Raw genomic sequence first — 20,052 nt, 5'->3', positions numbered from 1 at the left:
ACCAACCAAAGCCCTGATTCAATAAGGTTTATATTTTAGATGCGCAAAACCTAACTGACTCAGTTTTGTTCAGTGAATTATTTTAATTCTGCTCCAGTTTACTTAAGTTACACTGCTTGCTGAGATCCACTTAAAGAACAGTGGTTTTGGAGGACAGCTTGAAACCTGAATCTCAAGACAACAGAACACAACAGACACCTACAGACAGGTCCCATTACTCTACAACAAATGGTTGCTATAAGGCAAAATATTCTAAGTACTACACATAGAAGGACAGAGAGAAAATAAACACAAGAAAATCTGTCCATTCAAATTAATAAGTTTACAAAACCAGATAGGGTTTTGAATTTCTTTTCACCCATCATAACAGTGTGTTACTGTTTTTCTTCTGCCTCTACATACCAACTCTTCAATTACTTTATTATAGACCCTCTTCAGGTTTTGTATTTCCAGGAAAAACTTCAAACATGAAGAGATTAGTATCTCGGGGCAGACTATTGAACATCTGCTGCTGCATGGCACTTCATATAGGGCAACTGTTGTAATACAGAAAAAGCTCTATGTTCATATACCACACGCATGAATTCTTAAGCACTTTAACAACAGTAATTGCCACTTACCTAAAATATTTCATTCAGAGTACTTAAGCAGCCTTACAAAACAAAGCAGAGGACAAAAAAGAAAAGAAAAAAAACCAAACCACAAAACCCAAACCACACCCAAACTGTTATCCTATTTTACTGTAGCTGTGGATTTATAGTTATGTTAATCTAATTCAAGTCTGGGCTGCCTCTAAAAGGGGCAACTCCATGCTCCTGTCTGGCCCTGGTCAGATATTTCTGCCACCTCCCAAAGGCTGACATTAGCACTGGTGTAGCTGTGAGTTGGATCAAAAAAAATGACCTGCTGAAAATAACCTGAAAAGAAAAAAAAAATTGCTAATTTTCAGGCTGATCAGTCCGCCAGCGAACAGCTGCAAGAGCACCAGTACCAACATAACACAGGCAGCAGGAATGTCAAAAGACAGAGGAGAGCCAAGGTTCCACTTTCCGCAGCGGTGCTCATGGCCGGCTCAAAGCGACTGAGAAACCTCAGCCTGAGGAAGAGGGAGGTTGGTGGGGTTTTAAAGGCTAAGCTCACAGAGAGATGCCAGACTAGATGTAAATTCCAGAAGTTCAAAATCCCTACCGCTTTTCTAATCATTTGCATATCTGAGAAAAAACCCAACATTTTAATACCAGCTATAGAACTAAATATGTTTGTTTAGTATTTTGAACATAGAAACAACAACAAAAAACCCCTATCCTTGCTGTTTGCAAAACTTCTGTCAGCAAGAAGAAAATACCAAAGGAAAATAAACAATTTTAAATCATACAAAGTCGTATCCCGTGAAAATCTGGTGAAGGCAGCTGGCCTTTTCCTGGCAGATTTTAACAGAAGAAAGTGAAAGAAAATAGACAAATTCGAAGGTATTAAACAACAGACCCAGCAGCAAGAAGGAATTAAATAAAAGAATGGTAGAGAAATAAAACTGACATGCTCCTTGCTATTAATACGCTACTCCTACCATACATTTTAATAAATTATGCTATTAGCTAAGTACGCTCCATCAGTATCCTTGGAGATATTCAAAACCCAACTGGATAAGGCCCTGAGCAACCTGCTTTAGCTGGCCCTGCTTGGAGCTGGGAGGCTGGACTGGCTCTCCAGAGGTCCCTGCCAACCTCAGCAACGCTACGACTCCGAGTTCTATTTTTTATTTTCTGACTATTTCCATTACAGAAAGTAGGCCTGCCCTCCCTGAAGGATTTCTCATTGTCCTCAAAGTGAGAGGCCATAAGGCAAATATCCTACCATAAGGCAACCGTCTTCTGGCTGTAATTTACGTGTTAGAGGCCTGTAAGCCCCAACACTGTGACTAGTATTGTGAGACAGAGATGCAGACACAACTAAGTATGCAGTGTACGGATCTTTTAAAAAGTGCACTGAGAATGTTCTTGAAACATAATTCTTTACACATCGCTTATTAGAAAAGGCCATGCTTACCTGCAAGCAGTAAGAACTTGTTTAAATAAGCAACTGCCTTAGGCTTCTAAAAGGTCTGCAAACTCCCAATCAAAAATTACTGCTGCCCCATCAATGTGTCATATAAATGTTGGCATGTTAATTGTGTATTTATAAGATTGTTAATGGTTAGTTAATTTACCTCCCACACTATTATTGTACTTGAAATGATTTAATGTCTGCTAAGGGAGTTAACAACATGTAACAGCAGATGCGAGAATTTTACCTTTATACTCTGCACCCCGACTTCATGCTATTAACAGTCCGTGTGCTAAATTACCCAAGCTTCTTTACAATTTTACATATGCAATCATTTTTCCCATAAACATGAACAGTGAAAAATTGTCAGAAATTCTATTTCAAACTCTAAAGTTTAATACAAATACGTTTTTTTCTTCCTCTTCTTCAGGATTTTCAAAAGGATACATTAAAACGGATTTCTCAATAAATTAACGTTAACTGGAAATTCTATGAACAGTTAACAGCCCTCAAAGAAAAAAATCAGGAAAAAAGTTCAGACCCCAAAATTCAGTTCAGATTTTTATGCTATCTTTTAATAGTTGCTATCTACACAATTCTAACTGGTTCCTCCTTTTGATAAAGGCAAAACACAACTAGATGGCACAGCCCTGGTCTGAGGAACAACGACCTCCAATGAAGTAAAAGAACTCAGAGGAGCAAAGTTCAATTTTGCAGACCTTTACATGAATACCTCTAAGCCTCCATGCCCTCAGTTTCAGCAAAATTACAGATACGAGATCAATTTCTAGATCTACCGAGATGTGCCAGCATACCGCCTCTTCTGCATTCCTTATACCCACACACGATTATCACACCCACATGTAGTAGCTGAATTTAACAAAATTCAGGGACTTTCTGAGCATCAGCAATTTTTACACATTCTTCAATCAAACAAAAAATAAATGCTCTTTTAATACTTGCACTATATAAACACTATTCTACTATTAAATAAGACACTTTGCAGACAGCTGTCAAGCATACTCTATGCAAACACTAAAAATGAAAAGCGCAATGTGAAACCTATGCAACCTTAACAGTATTTGTGTACGACATGATATACAGGGTAGTGTTATGATGATATACTACTTATTGGCAAACACCTTCCATGATTCATCACATAGGTGGACAGAGCTGAATCAGCCCTTCACTTCCTTCTTGATCTTTATTATTCATCTGTCTTACTTTCTGCGTATTATCTCATCAACTCCCTGGATATGAATGCCCTCTCTCACCTTCTCCTTGCTCTCCTCACTGTATCACTGAAGTGCCCCAAAGACCATGGGGAGTACAGCCCCCTATTAGTCTTGTGCAGTTAGAGAACATCCTCAAAGATGTAAAATTGCACCATCAAGAGGCCGAACAACTTGCCAGGTTTCACAGGAACTTTGAGATCCAGCTGTCTGATTTTGCTACAGTCTACTATTTTTATCAGAAGTATTCCTCTTCCAGTAACCCACTGCTATATTTATGGCATCTATAGACTTTCACAGCAAGGGAAGCAAGGCTGTTATGCAGATCAACCTCACTCATAATATGGCACACAATAAGTAATGCAGAACGTTCTAACAAATTATTCAGCTCCCAGTAGGTGACACAAAGGTCTTGAAAAGAGGATATGTCGTTATACAGGCTATACCTTGAACACACAGATGAACACATCTGAATGTGGGGAGGCAACTTCACAAATGTATTAAGTGTCCTTGTGACCCTCCTGCTTGCCTGATATACTGTATTTATTTAAATAAGAGGAAGATTTTCTCACTTTCCTCTTTCTCCACCAAAACCCCCATACATACCCTAAAAACCAGTCTGATTTATATTCACGTTATCCCACATCAAGTGTCAATGAGATATCAAAGCAAGTGTGAGATAAGGGAAGAGGACAAGCTAAGCACACACCTCTCATGATTGCCATCCTTCCCATCCGTCCTATCAACCCACCAGGTACCAGTGCAGACAACAGCGGACGCAGCTGGAAGCGCTGTCTTGCTGCTCTGGTGCTGGACCACACCGACTCGTGGGACTGCAACCATGTGTCAACCTGTTCTTACTGCTGTTTTCAGAGGAAAATGTTTGACCTTGAGCACGAAAAACGCTGAGTGCCGGTTACCTTACTTTTGGGAAAACACAGTTATTTTGGATTGAATTTTCTGGCTTGTTTTAAATATACACGGTTGAATTTGACAAAATCCCTCCTATTACTGCCCAGTGAAAGCTGGCTCGTCACTACACTACACACCAGCAGCGACAGCCATGGCCGGCCGTGTTTCACTTGCACGCCTGCCAGCAGCAGGGCAGGACGCCGAGTCTGCCCTCCACTGCACCCCAGCCCTCTGCTCTGCTCCCTGTCCTCCTTAAACATTTAACTCCTTAAACATTTTCTGGCAGAACTATGGACTTCACTGGGTAAAGTGAAACTAATGACAATAGGGACCTTTTCGTGCACCACGCCTGTCCCTGTAAGGAGTTTCCAGACGTCAGGTTAAAAACTTACAGCTCCACCAAACACAATCTGGTTACCGCTGGCTCATCTTCGCCTGAAGGACGACTGTTCCTAAAACTGCAAGCTAACGCCACCTTTCCATGACATGCTACAACTGGTCAAAGCACAAGAAATATTTTCCTCACAGAAAATGTTGGTATTTATGCCTTTCATGCTTCAAAATACATCACGTATAGCACACATGGAAATTTGCTCGTAGACCTCTAAATAAGCTAGAATAAATGATAAAAATTGGAGAAAGCTGTAAGCAACTAAAAATGTTCTGCTACAGGAAAGAGCTACAACTTTGAAATTCTACCAATTTTAATGGAATAATTTTAAGAATCCTTCAGTTCAAACGGCTAAAAGCAGCTGTAAATTCTCCACAAAACTCTCAAGCCAATTCCTGCAAGGTTATTTTGCTCTCTAAATTATAAAAGTAAAAAGTGAGAAGCAGGAAAAAAATTTTCTCTCTCCTATTCTGCAAAGCTGTAGCTCTCTCTCTTTTTTTTTTTTAAGAAGAAAATACGTTTAAGTTTACTGTCCTCTTTAAGGAAGTAATAGACAATAAAAGCCCTATTCAAGGTAAACAAAAACCAAATTAAAACAAAAATAACAAACAAAGATGCAACTTCTGGCAAGTACAACCTGGATCTAAAACAATTACTAATAATCTCAAAATGCAGCAGGCTGGAAGAATTATGTAACATTACTTATCGCTCAAGGGCTTCCACAGTCACTGGCCTTAAATACCTCTCTGACTGTGGCTCTTTAAAGTGATCTTAAAAACTAATGAAAAAATGGACAGATTAGAATAAAAAAAGTGATTTCCCCCCCCTCCTTGTCATATAGGCTGGAATAGGATGATGTGAACATACTTCAAAATTTATGATTCAGGTTATATGAAATAATTTCACAGTTAACTTCTGTCTGCAACTGCAAAAGAAATGGTTCTGGTTATCTACATTTGCAGCAGTACAAATAATCAAAACCCTTGAATGCCAGACAGACTCCTGTGCATGCAGGATAAAGTGAACTGCAATATATGAAAATTCAAGTTTATGTTTCAACAAAAGCTCAAGTGCATTTAAGAATGAATACTTATCTAGAGAAGCTGTCACTCATGCTTTTGGGTCCTATCATTAAAAAGCAAATAATCATTTAAAATCACTTAAAGAGGCTCTCTTTCACAAGTGAAACTGGAATCTGAAAGTTATGATGAGAAAACACTACATTACATGCAAATTCCAACAAATTATTTGTTAGTTTTCAAACCTGTAAATCAATCTGGCATTAGCTATGTATTTCTGTGTTTATGAACTGCCTGGAATTTGGCTGTATTTTTGCTGTCATACTAATCAGGATGCAAATTACACCAACACCGATATTTTAATTATTGAGCTTTAGGGAAGGAGGGAGAGAATATTGGAGTATGTATGGAAACTGTATACTCTCATCTATTTGTTTCCTGATCTTGTCAGATCTTCATTTAATCGTAAACAAGTTGATTCTCAGCTAACCTGAGCTATCTTGCATCAAGATTTTAAGCAAATAAATAAGTATTTAAAAAATGCAGAGATTATAAATTAGGGCAGACAAATCTGTATCTAGACTCATGCCTGCAAAGAGCATTCTATCAATATAGTGAAATGCTAATCTCCTAATTAACAACCTAATTAGGTAATTATGGCTTTGCAGAGGGATGCCTAAATGAAATATGACAACATGGTCACCTCTTTATATGGCACCTGTGGGCCTTTTCAGCTGTCACTGCAAAGAGTGCAATATCAATTTGAACAGATGACAAAGTGTTGTCATTTTTCATTCTGATACTGTACTGAATGGTTTGGATAGAAGCAGTTTAGAAAAGCGGCATCTTGCCTGGTTTTTGCCTCATCTAAATATGTGCAAACACTTTGCTTAATTTTTAATGTCTATGATTATGATTTTTTTTCATACTGGCTAGCAAGCACTACCTAACACGCACATTACATCTGCAGTGTCATATCGTGATGACCCACCACACTGGAATCCCTATTACCTAATTTCATAGCATGTGTTCATGAGAATTTACTATCCAGAAAAAATATGAGTATTTGAGTTCATTTTTAAGGCTTAACTGCTGATTTTAAAATAACAAACCAAAAACAGAGTACCTTTTAAATAACACATCACAATTTCCGTTTTATTTTTATTCCTGATGAACGCTCGTTTCCAGAAAAGGGGAACAGCAGTCACTGTCCGTGAGCGGGTGAAGCTGCCTGTACTTTTGCTTGCACAGAAAGCTGGAAGGGAATACTTTCAACAATGGCGCTGCACTTTTACATAGAACCGTGATTTTTCACTCATATGCCTAAAATGCTTTAAAGACAATTCACTAAGCTTTAACATTCCTAAGATGAACAAATAAAATACCTGTTTGCAAAGAGGAGGATAAAAGCATAGGCTTGGACTGTTCAAATATTAGACTAGAACTTCTATTTTGGCTCTTTTCTTTGGGGTACTCAATAGCCTAAAAAAACACCATAAATTTTACAAACACCTACACAAACTTCAATCATTAAAAAAACCTCAACAGAAAGTTTCATCATTTTACCTTTTTTTGCCTGTATAATATTGAGAGAGATGCCACGTTGTTTGGGTTTTCCCGAGCAGAGCTCACTAGCTATGTCTACATGGCGGTTAGCGAGTGAGCGTGTTAGTACGGCATTATCCGTCAACTGCCTGTATTTCACTCAAACGGCTGCTTCCTAAAGCTTGCCTGCGTGTGCTGAAGCCAAACTTGACTGAAAGGTGTTTTAAGCACATGAAGGTCCACAGCCTGAAAGAGCTCGCTCTGGGTGGACCCAGGAGAAAGCCTGGAGACTCGCTGTAGCTACAGCCAGCCCACGGGATCTTCAGAACAGCCTCTGCGCAGCACTGCAGAAGTACCACAAACACACTTGCTGGTCCTTGACACCGATGTGCAGTTGGGTTCATCCAGCGTTTGTGTATTAAACAGAAGCATATACCAAAACAAAGAGTTTTGTATTTCTCTTTTTTTTTTCCAGTTTGTTGCCATTCCACTTCTGATTGTGTGAAAATATTTTTATTGCATAAAAAGGATGATCATAATCTTATTTTTTTATAATATAACAGGGTGCAAGCTGCTTCTGACTTCACAAATGCTCATGAAAATAACACCTACTTAAAAAACTCCTGAGACTTCAAGCCCCTTCGGGACTCTACGTCAAATGTAACCGGACAGATTCACGTTTCTTCAAAAACAGATGAACCTCCCTGTCCTCTGGCTTTCAATTTTTGTCTTGACAAATTTTTGGTCCGTCTCCTTCCAGACCACACAAAACATATTCAAGGACCTTTGTTTATGCTAAATCAGAATAACTGATACAATACTTCTTGAGCAATAAGGAATCAAGGTAGGGATTACCCTTGTGCTGTCTTGTATAAGGAACTGAGCTTACAGACAATTAATAGCTAGACATCACAGTTTAGTAAAGCTTCTCAGCAGACACACACACAATATTCAAACGCATCCTGGGGTCTTTGTTAGAGGTACTGCCTAACAGAAAAGCCCTCGCTTGGCCACTTCTGACAAATGGGGAACTGCTGCTAGCAAAACCTAAGACAGCAAACTCACTGCAAGGCACAGCTCAAACATAAGGCAGTATCACACCCGTGAACCACCACGATGCCAGCAATACACGTTGCAGTACTCAGGCCCCTGCAATAGCATTCCACGTGCTACTAGGGCCAGCACTGCTACATTTCTGCTTCCGCACCCCTGCACCCCAAAGCTCACAGCCTGTCCCTTCCAGTAGTTACAAGGGAAGAACTGAAGAAGCCTGAGCTCTCCCTCCCCCTTCCTCAGCAAGTGCCGCTCGTCCGTCTCCGAAGCACAGTGCCAAACAGAGCTGCCACACGGGCGATCTGCGGGTCCTACCCGGGGCTGCACTGCTGTGCGGGGCGTGCGACTTGCATCCTCTTTATTTGCTGTCCCATTTGTTAATATAACTGACCTTTCAATATAGGGGTCTATTTCTCATGCTCACAACTTAGGAAGTTTGGGAAAATTTGTGCTACAGAATGCACAACACACAGATTGCTCTGCCAAGCTGCTTCACCTGCTGAGGCCTTTGCTGATCAAAAGAGAAATCTAGGTAAGAACGCAGCTGTTAGACACATTTGTTATTTGTTGCAACTGGGTGAATCAGTTAAACCAATAAACAGCTGATGAAAGGGTGTAGTCAGAAAGACCTGAAACATGACTGAGAAAGAAATGTGCTAAATTGGTTCTAATTCACCACTTCAGTTATTTCTGTACAAGTCTATACGTAGACAATGATCTCAATTTTTTTTTAGTCTAACCCAAAAAAGTGTCCGTGAACAGATCTGCTCTGAATTTGAAAGGATAACTGAGAGAGTTTAATTCCCAACCTTGCAGCTGCCCAATGATCCCCTGAGACCTAAAATCATGTAGAACACAGTCGGAAAACCCAAGCTTCGCTCTAGCATTTCTCATTTAGACGATCGCTAAACTTCCACTAACACTGAAGTCAACTCTTATTGGTGTACCTCCTAGAACCCCCCACTGATATTCCTGCAGTGAGAGTGCTAGCTCTGATCACCACTCTCTGCACACACGAAAAAACGAGAACACGAGCCAGCGACACATTCAAGTGCGATCACGCTAAAAGCGCTCCTCTTGCAAACACCCGAGCGGTCAGAGCGATAACCTGCAGGCTGTCGAAGCGGCCGAGAGACAGGGTTATCAAGTGCGCAATCAGCAGTTCGGATGAAGCGCCGGCCCCAGGCCGGCACAGAGCCCAGGTCACACTGCGGGCCTCCGATCCAGCGCGGAGCATTCCCAGCGCGGCCCCCGGAATCCCCTTACCTGTCTGCCGCTTCACCACAGCCAGCTCTAAGACTTTACCTGCGCGCCTCACAACCCCTTACCTGTTTTCCCCTTCAGTCCTTGCTGCCAGATGCTCACTCGACCTCTGCTGTTTACCCCAGCGCAGCTCGCTGGGTGCAGCGCGTTAGGGACGCTACTCCCGCCTTACTCAGGAGAGGCAGACGCCCGGAGCTCCCCGCGGCAGCGGGCAGAGCCGCCTGCCGACGCCGGGGAAGCCTCGGGTCCTGTTCCTCTCAGGAGCACCTCCCCAGTGCTGTAAAGGCTCCCGCTTCGCTAGGACACGCGACTTCACCCCGCGGGTTTGCCGCAGACTTTTATTTGGAGAAGTAAAGGAGACGTTACCGCACGGAGCGTCGCTGCCTCGCTCAGCCGGCGGGACGCCCCGGGAGAGCCGCCGGACGCGCTGCCGGCCGGCACCGGGCAGGCCCCCCCGCAGCCAGGCCCCCCGCAGCCAGGCCCCGGACCGCCCCCTCTGCGACACCCACCGCGGCGCCGGGGCGAGGACCCCGCACGCCTCGGCACTTACAGGCTTCGCCGCCGGGCCGCTCCGTGGGGCCGGGCCGGGCCGCGCCGGGCCGGGCGCCGCCTCCTCCCCCGCCGGCGGAGCCGGGGCAGCCGCTTCCGGGGCCGGAGGACGCCGCGGACCGGGGAGCGCTGGGCCGCGCCGCGACCCGGAAGCACCGCCTGCGGAAGTGACGCCGGCGGCGGCGGCACGGCGGTGCGCGTGCGCGGGCGGGGGCGCGGCGGGAGCGGAGCGGCGGGAGCTGCCGGCGGGGCCCGGCCCGGCTTCCGGCCCGGCAGCGGGCGCGGCGCGGGGCGGGGGCCGCGGTCCCTGGGAGCGGCAGCGAGCCCGCCGGGCCCCCGCTGCGCCGCCCCCGCAGCCGGGCGGGGGCCGCTCGCGCGGGTGCTCGGTGCCTCGGGACCGGCCGTTGCCACGAGTTCACGTCGCGCTTCGCCCAGCGCCGGGTCCGGGGTGCGGGGCGACCGGCCGGTGCCGGGTGCGCGTGGCCGCGCGGGGATGGCTGCGGCACGGGCGGACCCGGCGCTGGCGGCGGAGGCGCCGTTGCGTGCGGCCGGGCGCGGGGCCCGCTCGGGGCGCGGTGTCCCGCCGTGCGGGCGTCCGCAGGGGCGGCTCGGGAGCTGGGCGGTTGGCAGCAAACCCGAGTGGAGAGAAACGCGGACAAACGCTCGCCGAGCGTCCTGAGCTGCTGGCGCAGAAAACGGTGGTGGGTACAGCTCCCAGCTGCGCTCCTCACCGCAAATAAGGAAGTGGGACGCCTTTCTGAGTGGGGTACTCCGCTTTCATGTCCAGATTCACTAGATGTGTCTTGCTGGAGACACGGGGGGATTCGTATTTATTTTGTGGTTTTAAACCAAACCTCCCACGTAGCATAAACAGCGTGCATTTAAACGGAGGTACCTGTTGCAAAAAAAAAGTAACTGACGGTACCGGCAGCGCTCAAACCGTGAGAAACGTCCCACGGGGTTAGGCCGGGGCTCCATCTAACGCACGTTTTGTCTCCGGCGCGGGGACAGCAGGGGCTGCCTGGAGCGAGCGGGTGAGCCCAGCCACCTCCGCGGCCCCGTCTCCTCAAACCGCCGCGCCATCCGGAACCAGAGATGTTACCGGGTACTTTCCAGGCCTCGTTTTCCTTTCGGTGTCTGTGCGTGGCCTGTTGGCCGTGCATTTCTGCCAGCCCTTTCCAGACTTGCTGATGCAGTCTGCCTCCGCATCTCCTGCGGAAATAATGAGACGATGCTGGTTAACTCCTCGGCAAACCATGACCTAGCAGTCTCTAGGCGGCTGTACACATCACCAAAAAGCAGCCTTCAGAAAGGACGGAGCAGGAGGAGAGTGAAAAGCATTACACAGGGTGCCACCGAGGGCACCTGGGCGGAGATGGGTGTTTGATGCTGTGAAGAGCAGGTAGCAATGGCCGGCGTGGGCCGAGCGGAGGCGAGGAGCTGGGACTGCTCTAGCAAATGGCAGATTTGGTAGCGTAAGGCTGTAACCAGGAGGCACAGGAGAGCACAGAGAGCCGTTCTCCAACAGTCATCTCACGCTGTAATTACTTGACTCGGCCTGATAAACCAGTTGAAAAAACAACCAAGAAGAGCAGCCTTCTGCTGATTTGGTGAGGTGAACCGGATCGCCATGGGGCGAGATGAGTACCGGAGCTGGCACAGGGAGGGAAGCGCGGGAGCACCATCCCTGTTGTCTCAGTGCCAGGTAGCCATGAGAACCGCTCGTCTCTTCTGTGAAGCTTTGCCCTCAGCGGACAAATGCAAACTGATCTGTGAAGTAGTCAAAGTAAGAGTAATAAAGAAGATCTTTGGAGTAGCATTGATGAAGCTGGGTGACACTGAGAACACATGCTCAGACCAGAAAATGGTACAGTAATCAAGATGGAAGATAATTAGAATTTGAATGAACATGCTAATTGCTTGAGGGACAGTAAAAGCCTAGTTATGTTAACCAGCAGTAATCCACAGCAGTTAACCCTAACCCCTGTGAGACGTGGTTAAGGGCTCCAGATGGAACATGACATCCAAGCTACAGTGCTGAGTGACGGTACGATGATGGTGATGTCAACCGTGATTGAGAGGAGAGGCGAGCGGAAGCCAAGGAGAAAGATGAAGAGCTCTGTTTTAGCCACGCTGAGTCGGAGTTGTCAGCCGTACATCCACGAGATGTCAGAGACGAGGATGAGATTTTAGTTTGGACCATGACTTCTTTCAACTGAAACTGTCCATCGCAGATAAAAGTACACACAACAAATTAAATATAATTTTAATTGCTACCGTGGCTCTGTATCGCCATGCTACAGGTGGTTTTCCCTTCCTTGAGAGGTCTCTGTAGCAATGGTTTTGTTACACGCTACTCAAAACGTGAAGAAAATTGATCAGAATTAAAGTACTGTCCCCTATATATTTGCATGGGGCAGGTGTTCTATAACTGTAAACTGTTCATAAGAACAGTTTGGGGGTGGCAATGATCTGAAGATAACCCTTTATAGAATGAAGTCCTCCTTATTCTTGATATGTATATTTTTTCTCTTCACGTTTTTGGCCGTCTGTGCATACGCGCACAAAGAGGGAGCGGAACGGGAAGCCGGGCTTGCGGGGCAGCACCCCTGGAGGCCCGGCTTCTGAGCCGGGAACCCTCTCGGGAGGCTCTCGCCTCGTGACAGAGCTCGGCCGCAGCCGACAACCATCAGACCGCCTCCGACCGGGCCCGGCCCGGGGCCTCTCCATCCCGCACCCCCTCTCCACCGCACGGCCCAGGCTCCCGGCCGCGGGGCGGGGCCAGCCTCCCGCCGGCGCCCGGGCTCGCAGGCGCGGCGGGCCGGACCCGGGGGCTGCTCCCAGGCCGAGGCCGGCGGGGCGGCCGGCCCGGCCCGGCCCAGCGCGGCGGCGGCGGCGGCGGCGGCGGCGGCGGCGGGAGGAAACGCGAGGCCTCAGCCCGGGGTTACCATAGCGACGGAAGGGGCGGGGCCGGAGCGGCGGTCGCCCCGGCCACGTGAGAGTTCGAACAGCCCAATCAGAAGTTTCTCAGCCGGGGGGGCGGGGCCTGCGCGGGGGCGGGCGGGCGCCGCACCGCCCCGCGCACGCCGAGCGGCCGGCGTCGCCGCCGGCGCCCGCCCCCGCGCGCTGCGATTGGCCGCCGCGCCCGCCGCTCCGGGCCGACACCGCCCCCCCGCGCGCCCCCCCGCCCCCCCGCGGGGCCGGCCCGCCCCTCGGCCCGGCGGGGGGGCGACCCGCGGAGCCGGACCCGCGAGGCGGGCGGCCCGGGGGGGGGCGGTGGCGCCGGCGGCCCCGCCCGGCGGGGAGGGCCGGGGCGGGGCGGGGCGCGGGGCGGGGCGGCGCGGCGTCCCGCGGGAGGGGCGGGGCGGGGCGGCGGGGCGGGGCGCGGCGGGCTCCGCGTCCCTCTCGCGCGCGGCCGCTCTCCTCCTTCACAGGGTGACACGTCTGCGGTGAGTGAGTGGCGTTGGCAGGCTGTCAATCCCTCACCGGAGCGGCCATCAAACAACATAAAACACACACAGGCACCGGGCGGCGGGGCTCATAAATTCCGGCGGGCTGATATTTTTGCACATTGCTTTGCAGAGAGTGTGTAATTAATTTTTTTACAGTTCTTTCCCCGCTATTTCCGCTCTTTTCTTTGCACAAGTTCAAACTTTTGATTGCTGCTGTTCTAACCCCGTTGCACAGACTTGGGATCATTTGTTATTTTTGGGGGGAGGGCGATTAATTTTTTTTTTTTCCCCTCTGTGATTGTGTTTTCTTGGCTTTTTTATGTTGCAATTTGGGGGTGGGGGTGTTCGCCGGGTTTGTTGTGGTTTTTGCTGTTTGCCACCCTCCTAACTTCTTAAGGATTTGAAAGCGAGTTTTTGATTTTGTAATTTTTTTTTTTTTTTATTTTGCCTTTTTGCGAAGAAGATTTTTGGACAAGTGGGGAAAGACATAAAAAGCAACAATAAAAATAAAAAATAATTTAAAAAAAGCTTTGGAGGAAGATTGTACCCGGAAAAGAAAACTGCAGAGAACCCTCATCAACTCATTTATCCAAGCCACAAATATGATGATGATGAAAGAAGACTGTAACTAAAGAAGAGTGATTTACTGCGCTGGGAAGGAGAAGAGAGTGGAATAAACAGCTGCGATCCGGTCAAACACAAACACCGGTTTTTGTCGTTGTTTGGTTGGGCTTTTCCTTTCTCTCCCGCTCTGGTCCGCGTCTGCCAGAGCGGAATCGGGAGCCGGGAACTGAGACTGACTTCAGGAGCCGGCGGCTGACCGGCGCTCGCCCTCCCGACGCCCGCGCTCCTCCCGCCCGGCGGCGCGGCCCGGGCCGCGGCAGGAGGCATGGACGATCAGTCCCGGATGCTGCAGACCCTGGCCGGCGTGAACCTGGCCGGCCACTCGGTGCAGGGGGGCATGGCCCTGCCCCCTCCCCACGGACACGAAGGGGCAGACGGCGACGGCAGGAAGCAGGACATCGGCGACATCCTCCATCAGATCATGACCATCACTGACCAAAGCCTGGATGAGGCACAAGCAAAGTTGGTTTCGTCTAATTAAACCTTGTCTTTTTTTTTTTTCGTGTGTGTGTGTGTGGTTTTTGTTTCTCTCCTTCCTGCTCCTCCGCGGAGACCCGGAGTCTCACCGTTAGAGCAACTTCTTGGTGCCGTAGGAGAAATTGCAAGCGGCCAAGGCAGAGCCGAAGTTGCTATTTAATGATTTTTTTTTTTTAATATATGTAGGATAAATATAGAAGTAGGCGATGCTTATGCCGTCGCTCGGGTGCGCGGGAGGCTGTGGCTGATCCCAGCCCGTTCCCCTTGGACACTGTCCGGCGGACACCGGCCTCACAGCCGCCGTCTGTCCGCCCGCCCGTCCGTCCGTCCGTCCGTCGGGCGGCTCTGCGCTCTCCCTGGGAGTGCAACTTTTTTCCTTTCTTTCTTTTCTTGCCTCCCAGCCCCCGAAGCGGCGGCAGATGAATTACAATCCTGACAAGATATTGCTGCGAGCGGGGGGGGGGGGGGGGACGACGACGGGGACGACCAAACCCTGGCTGTTTTAAATCACAGTAAATACAAAAACAAAGAATGTTAACTCTGCAAGTCCCCCCCCCCCCCCCAATCTCCTTAATAAATCAGTTATAATATCGCAGGACGGATCGTAGCGGGGACAAGCGGGGTTGATTTATACCCCTCGGTCGGGCGGCATTTGCACAAAGATAATTCCGTATAAAAGTCGGAGGGAATGAGGGAAAGAGAGACCGGGCAGCCGCGGCTGGGCGAGGGACCCCCGGCCGCCGGCCCCGGCCCCCCCCCGCCTCCTCCTGCCCGCCAGCCCGCGGCCCGGCGCCGGGAGCCACCGTTCGGTGGCTCCCGGCGCCGGGCCGCGGGGCTGGCGGGCAGGGAAGGGGGGGTACGACGAGACGGGGATCCTTCTCGGGAAAGGCGCCATGTTGCTGAAACGCCGCGTTAACCGCTTGTCCTCTGCTCTCTTTTCAGGAAACACGCACTGAACTGCCACAGGATGAAACCCGCCTTGTTCAGTGTCCTCTGCGAGATCAAGGAGAAAACAGGTAAGGGCCGCCCGCGCCGCCGCCGCCGCAGCCATCTTGATCCCTCCTTCCTTCCACCCGCCGCTGCCCGCCGGCGGGGACGGTGCCGGCCCTCTGCCGCCCCTCACGCCGCCGGAGCGGGGTGGCGGGTCCCGCCGGCCGCGCTGCCCGCTGGGGTCCCGGCCCGCCCCGCCGAGCTGAGGAGCCCGCCGGCCCGTCCCGGCGGCGGCCCGGTCGGGCTGGCTCGCTGTGAAATGGCGCGGTGGAGAATCTTCCCGCCGCTCTCCTCACAGCTCCGGAGGTGCCCCGCTAGCGCCCGGGCTGCCTTTTTTACCGTCAGGACACTTCGCAAAATACTTGTCAGATCTGTGTTACCTCACATCGTGTGGTTTTGTTTTTTTTTCCCCGGGATGCGTAGCAGGCAGCGGGGACGATAAACTTTCTGAGGGCGTGCGCTGCCCAGGTTTGGGGAGAGCCGAGCTGAACCCCTCTCAGCAGAGCAGGGGACGGAGACTGCCACAGAGACCCCGAGGAATGCCAAGTGATGGATGCTCTGACCCCAGATTTGTGTAGAGCGCAGCGAAGCTCGAGTTGCTCTTGGGCGATGATGTTCTAAATGCCAAAAATTTTCATCTCAAAAAGTACAAAAAAAAATTTTTTTTTTCTACGTTAATGCAACACTAATAAACGCGGGGGTTTTAGAGGCATTTTTAGGGGATTTTTTGCAATTTTTTCACATCACCGAATTTACAGAGAATTTTTTTTTTTAAAGAAGAAAATTTGCAAAGTATTCTGCTTTGTATTATGAGAATAAGAACATTTATTATGATCTGGCTTTAAAAATAAATATATGCATTGGCTGGCTTTTTAGCTATATTTGATATTCAATCACATTCCCCTTAATTGCACACTGAAAAAATAAAGACTACAGACGGAAACAACAAACGTGAAATCATTGCAAATCTCAGCTGAGAAGCCTAAAAGTGCACAGTTCTCAGTAAATTATGGTGCTTTATGGCCAAGGGTTTCTTTGCTACCGGGGATCCACTTCAGTTTCTGCTGACAGCTAAGCACTAGGGTATTGACTGTGTTGTGAATATTAAGATTGATTCTGCTTTATATTGCGTGATATTACCCGGGATAAGGGGAATGATCCCCCCTCTGCCCTCCCTCCCCACCTACCTACGTTTTGCCTCGATCAGCTCGTAACCCCTTTCCGTCCGTCTTTGGCTTGCGGTTGTTTTCTGCCTTTCCCTAAACTTTTTGCCTGTCCTGCTCCGGAGCCAGCCAAGCAACCTGCCCTCGATGTTCAGACATTTTGCAGCAGGCAGATTTCAATTAAGGAGCCAGGCGTAGGTCCCGCGATCACTTTATTTGCAGAGGGCTTAGCCTCGCTGTTTTGAAAGGAAAGTATAGTCAACCACATGTCAGAGGTGGGCTGCGAAGAAAAACCCAAGTCCTTTCAGCAGCGGGGATTACTGGCAGAGGGTGTTTGGTGAGGCCACCGCCGTCTTGGAGGCGAGAGGGAACCTGACAAGAGACTTTGCGGTCTGAAACGTTTTGGGGTAACTTGTAAGTTGGGATCCTGCCTTTGTGCTGCAAGTAGTCGAGCCAAGTTTGCAAGTTATCTCTTTTGTGAAATCGCTGAGAACCAACAAAGAGTGAAGGCGTCCGCCTGCCCAAAGGCGAGATCCTGCCAGCCCGGCAGCACAGGAGGGACAGGATTAATGCACCGGGTGATTGATGGAGATGAATCCACACCCCCACCAAAAACTGTTCCCAGAGGGGGACCTTCACTCCGGGTCTCCCAGTTGAGATGAAATGTCTGTGTGGGCTTTAGTTAGTGTGCTGAAGCAAAGAAAACATGAGGATAAATTCTAGCCTATTTTCTGTAAGCTGTTTTCGTAGGAAACGGCTCCAACAATTCTGAACTGGAAGGGTGAACGGTCTGAGATGCAATTAAAGCAGAGGTTCCCCCCCCTTCCCCTGGTACTCTGCATTGTCTTGTGGTCCGAGTACTTAAATCTGCCTGCAACTGGGTCATGCGCCGGTATTTAATTCTTTTTAATCAGAACCAAAGTTTACCTTGGTGTTGGCAGTGGGAATTGCCGTGATGGCTTTATCGCTACCTTCTGCGAGAAGGACGAGAGGTGAGGAGGGAGACTGTAGCCTATACATAAAGCGTAATTGCAGTCATGTCTGTTCTGAAATAAGTAATGCAATATTTAAGTCATTTTTATATTGAATTATGTATTTTTTTATATTTTAGTAGTTTTCAGTACAGTCAGCGAGGACTTTGTGAGTCTGGTCGTGAGAGAACACGTAGAGGAATCCTCAGTTTAGGTAAAGCAACTCTGTCTCCCTTTCCCGCAAGGGTTAATGAATGCATCACATTTTTGAAAGCCTCTCTCTCTGTCTCACTTAGGGTTAGGAGCTGAGGATTTTTTTTTTTCTTCCCTGTGAGGTACTTACCATGTACAAAGCAAATCACTGAGCTTACTGAATTTAGCCTGGCATTTCTTTTTTAACAGTTTAACATTTTAAAAAGTGCTGCATAATACATTTAAGAGCTTTACAGGTATTAACAGATATGTGCATTCTTAGAGGCAACCACAAGGTAGCATGGTTTTCATAAAGAAACTGCCACTTATTTCTTTAATTAGTTCAGAGAAAAATGATACCCAAAGTTCTACTGAAGCCCCTCCAATAAAATACGAAGATAAGCAAGTGAGGGCCTATTGACTCTGTTTTACTGTATTTTACCCATTCTCTGAGGTGTCGCCTGGAAGCGTTAAAGTTGCATTCTTAATGCGCGCTCACATCTGTTGCATACCTGTGTAACAGTCTGTCTCCTTACGCGCCTACCAGTAGGAATCAAAAACTGATTTGTGCCTTTGTTTTTTTTAATAGCTCTTTTTTTACTGACTAAAAATCCTTCAGATTTGTAATTTGATTAAGCCTCCATTAGGATGCTGCTATACCTGAGGTACTGGTTATTCTCATGGAGATAGAAATGAAAATATATTAATTCTTACAGTCTTAAAATGGTTAGGGAATTGCAATTATTTCCCAATGGAATGACATATTACTAGGCCCTGGATTGTGTTGCTAGATGATTTGTTTTTTCGTCTTTAAAAATCATTTGTATAGATAGGAACACACGTTTATAAAAACGTCTGAATGCATGTGCGTATATGTGTACACGTATGCATTTATTTATTTATTTCTGTAAGTCCAACAGAAACAATGATAGCTGCCAACCAAACCCTAATTTACTGTCACCACAAACCCTAAATAGCATTCATTTACTAGTAAAGCCTAATGGCATACATGATGGTTTGCCAGATTTGTGGCCTTTGTGAGGCTTATAAGCAGGACTGACTTGGGAAGATCATAAAACTTAATGAACTTCTCGACTGCAGGAGGTGTCCGCAGGGGAAGAGAAAGGCCTGCTTGGCTGGTTGGGCTGGTTGAACTATTTTTTATGTCTAAAGAGAGAGGAGGAAAATGTTCATTAAGAATGTTCTCCCCTTGTGCAGAATTCTGTTTTAAAGAATGAACAAAAAAAAAAAAGATACGAAAACCAGACAAATAGTGACGTTAGCCGCAGGGTTAATTTCTCGCTGTTTGCCATGTAAGCTAAAACCTTTATTTTTATTGCTACAACTGTAAATAGCCATACGATGCCATTCCCATGATTAAAGGGCTGTACCGTGCCCTTACTTGCTGCAAAGCTCCTTATTGATGAAAATGGCCCAACTCTTTTAGGAACGCCCCTTGTCAATATGCTGCAAAATCTGTAAACCGCCTGTTAGGTAACTCGTTAGAGAAGGACTTGCTTTTTGCCTTGTCTGCTAGCAGAATTCGAAAATGTTAACCCCTTTCTTCACTGTGGTGGTTCAGAAATCGAATCACAGGACTCTTCCCTTGCATTACACAGATTTCAACTTTTCAGTGTTTGTAAACTATCGTTTTGTGCCAACAACTTGCAGTGATATCTAATAATACGCAATCCTAGCAATGCTGTCTGAACATTAAAGGATTCAAATGGAACAATGAAATGGCACTGATGGCATACATATATATGTGTATGTATGTACGTATGTATGTTAGCTGTTTTCTGAATATCAGCTGTGATGTTATTGTTACTCAGTTTAGCTATTTAAAATATTCATGTGCAGTCCTGATGGTTTTTTCAAGCTGCTAAATACATATTTTTTATTTACCCTGACTACATAAGGAAGTAAGCCTTGTGTATTTATGTGCGTACATCTTTTCTTCAGTTTAAATTGTTTAGCTTTTGTTTCCTTTCTCATGCTTCAGTATCCAAGATTTTTCACTGAACCATTGGTTTTACTTTTGAATGGTATTTTTTTTTAATTGTCAGCAAATGTATTACCAATGATGACGTGCAGTAGAACGTTAGGTCATTTACGCTGTCCTTATGGCAATGACATTGCTTTTCTTCATAAATGTCCTACTAGGAAAAAATGAATA

At 47.6% G+C, this 20,052-nt stretch overlaps 2 protein-coding genes across 8 annotated transcripts in view; one reads left to right on the top strand and one right to left on the bottom strand.

Moving 5' to 3' along the window:
• Positions 1-10,169, bottom strand: part of MAPKAP1 (MAPK associated protein 1) — a 108,216-nt gene extending 98,047 nt beyond the window's left edge. For 4 of the 6 annotated variants that reach the window (XM_072882896.1, XM_072882901.1, XM_072882899.1 and 1 more), the window contains exon 1: positions 10,009-10,169. The gene's annotated coding sequence lies outside the window, so the exon portion shown is untranslated. Of the gene's footprint in view, positions 1-9,523; positions 9,726-9,824; positions 9,912-10,008 lie in introns of those variants that run through there. The other 2 variants (XM_072882897.1, XM_072882898.1) reach the window with 2 other exon arrangements.
• Positions 10,170-14,348: 4,179 nt separating this feature from the next.
• Positions 14,349-20,052, top strand: part of PBX3 (PBX homeobox 3) — a 115,748-nt gene continuing 110,044 nt past the window's right edge. For both annotated transcript variants that reach the window (XM_072883062.1, XM_072883063.1), the window contains exons 1-2: positions 14,349-14,545; positions 15,503-15,576. In XM_072883062.1, the coding sequence (XP_072739163.1) occupies positions 14,349-14,545; positions 15,503-15,576 (271 nt within the window). The remainder of the gene's footprint in view (positions 14,546-15,502; positions 15,577-20,052) is intronic.

This window comes from Ciconia boyciana, chromosome 18 (genome assembly GCF_034638445.1).
Source record: "Ciconia boyciana chromosome 18, ASM3463844v1, whole genome shotgun sequence".
Lineage (NCBI taxonomy): Eukaryota > Metazoa > Chordata > Aves > Ciconiiformes > Ciconiidae > Ciconia > Ciconia boyciana.
The sequence above is the reverse complement of the archived record's forward strand: the minus strand, read 5'-3'. Positions and strand labels throughout refer to the sequence as shown.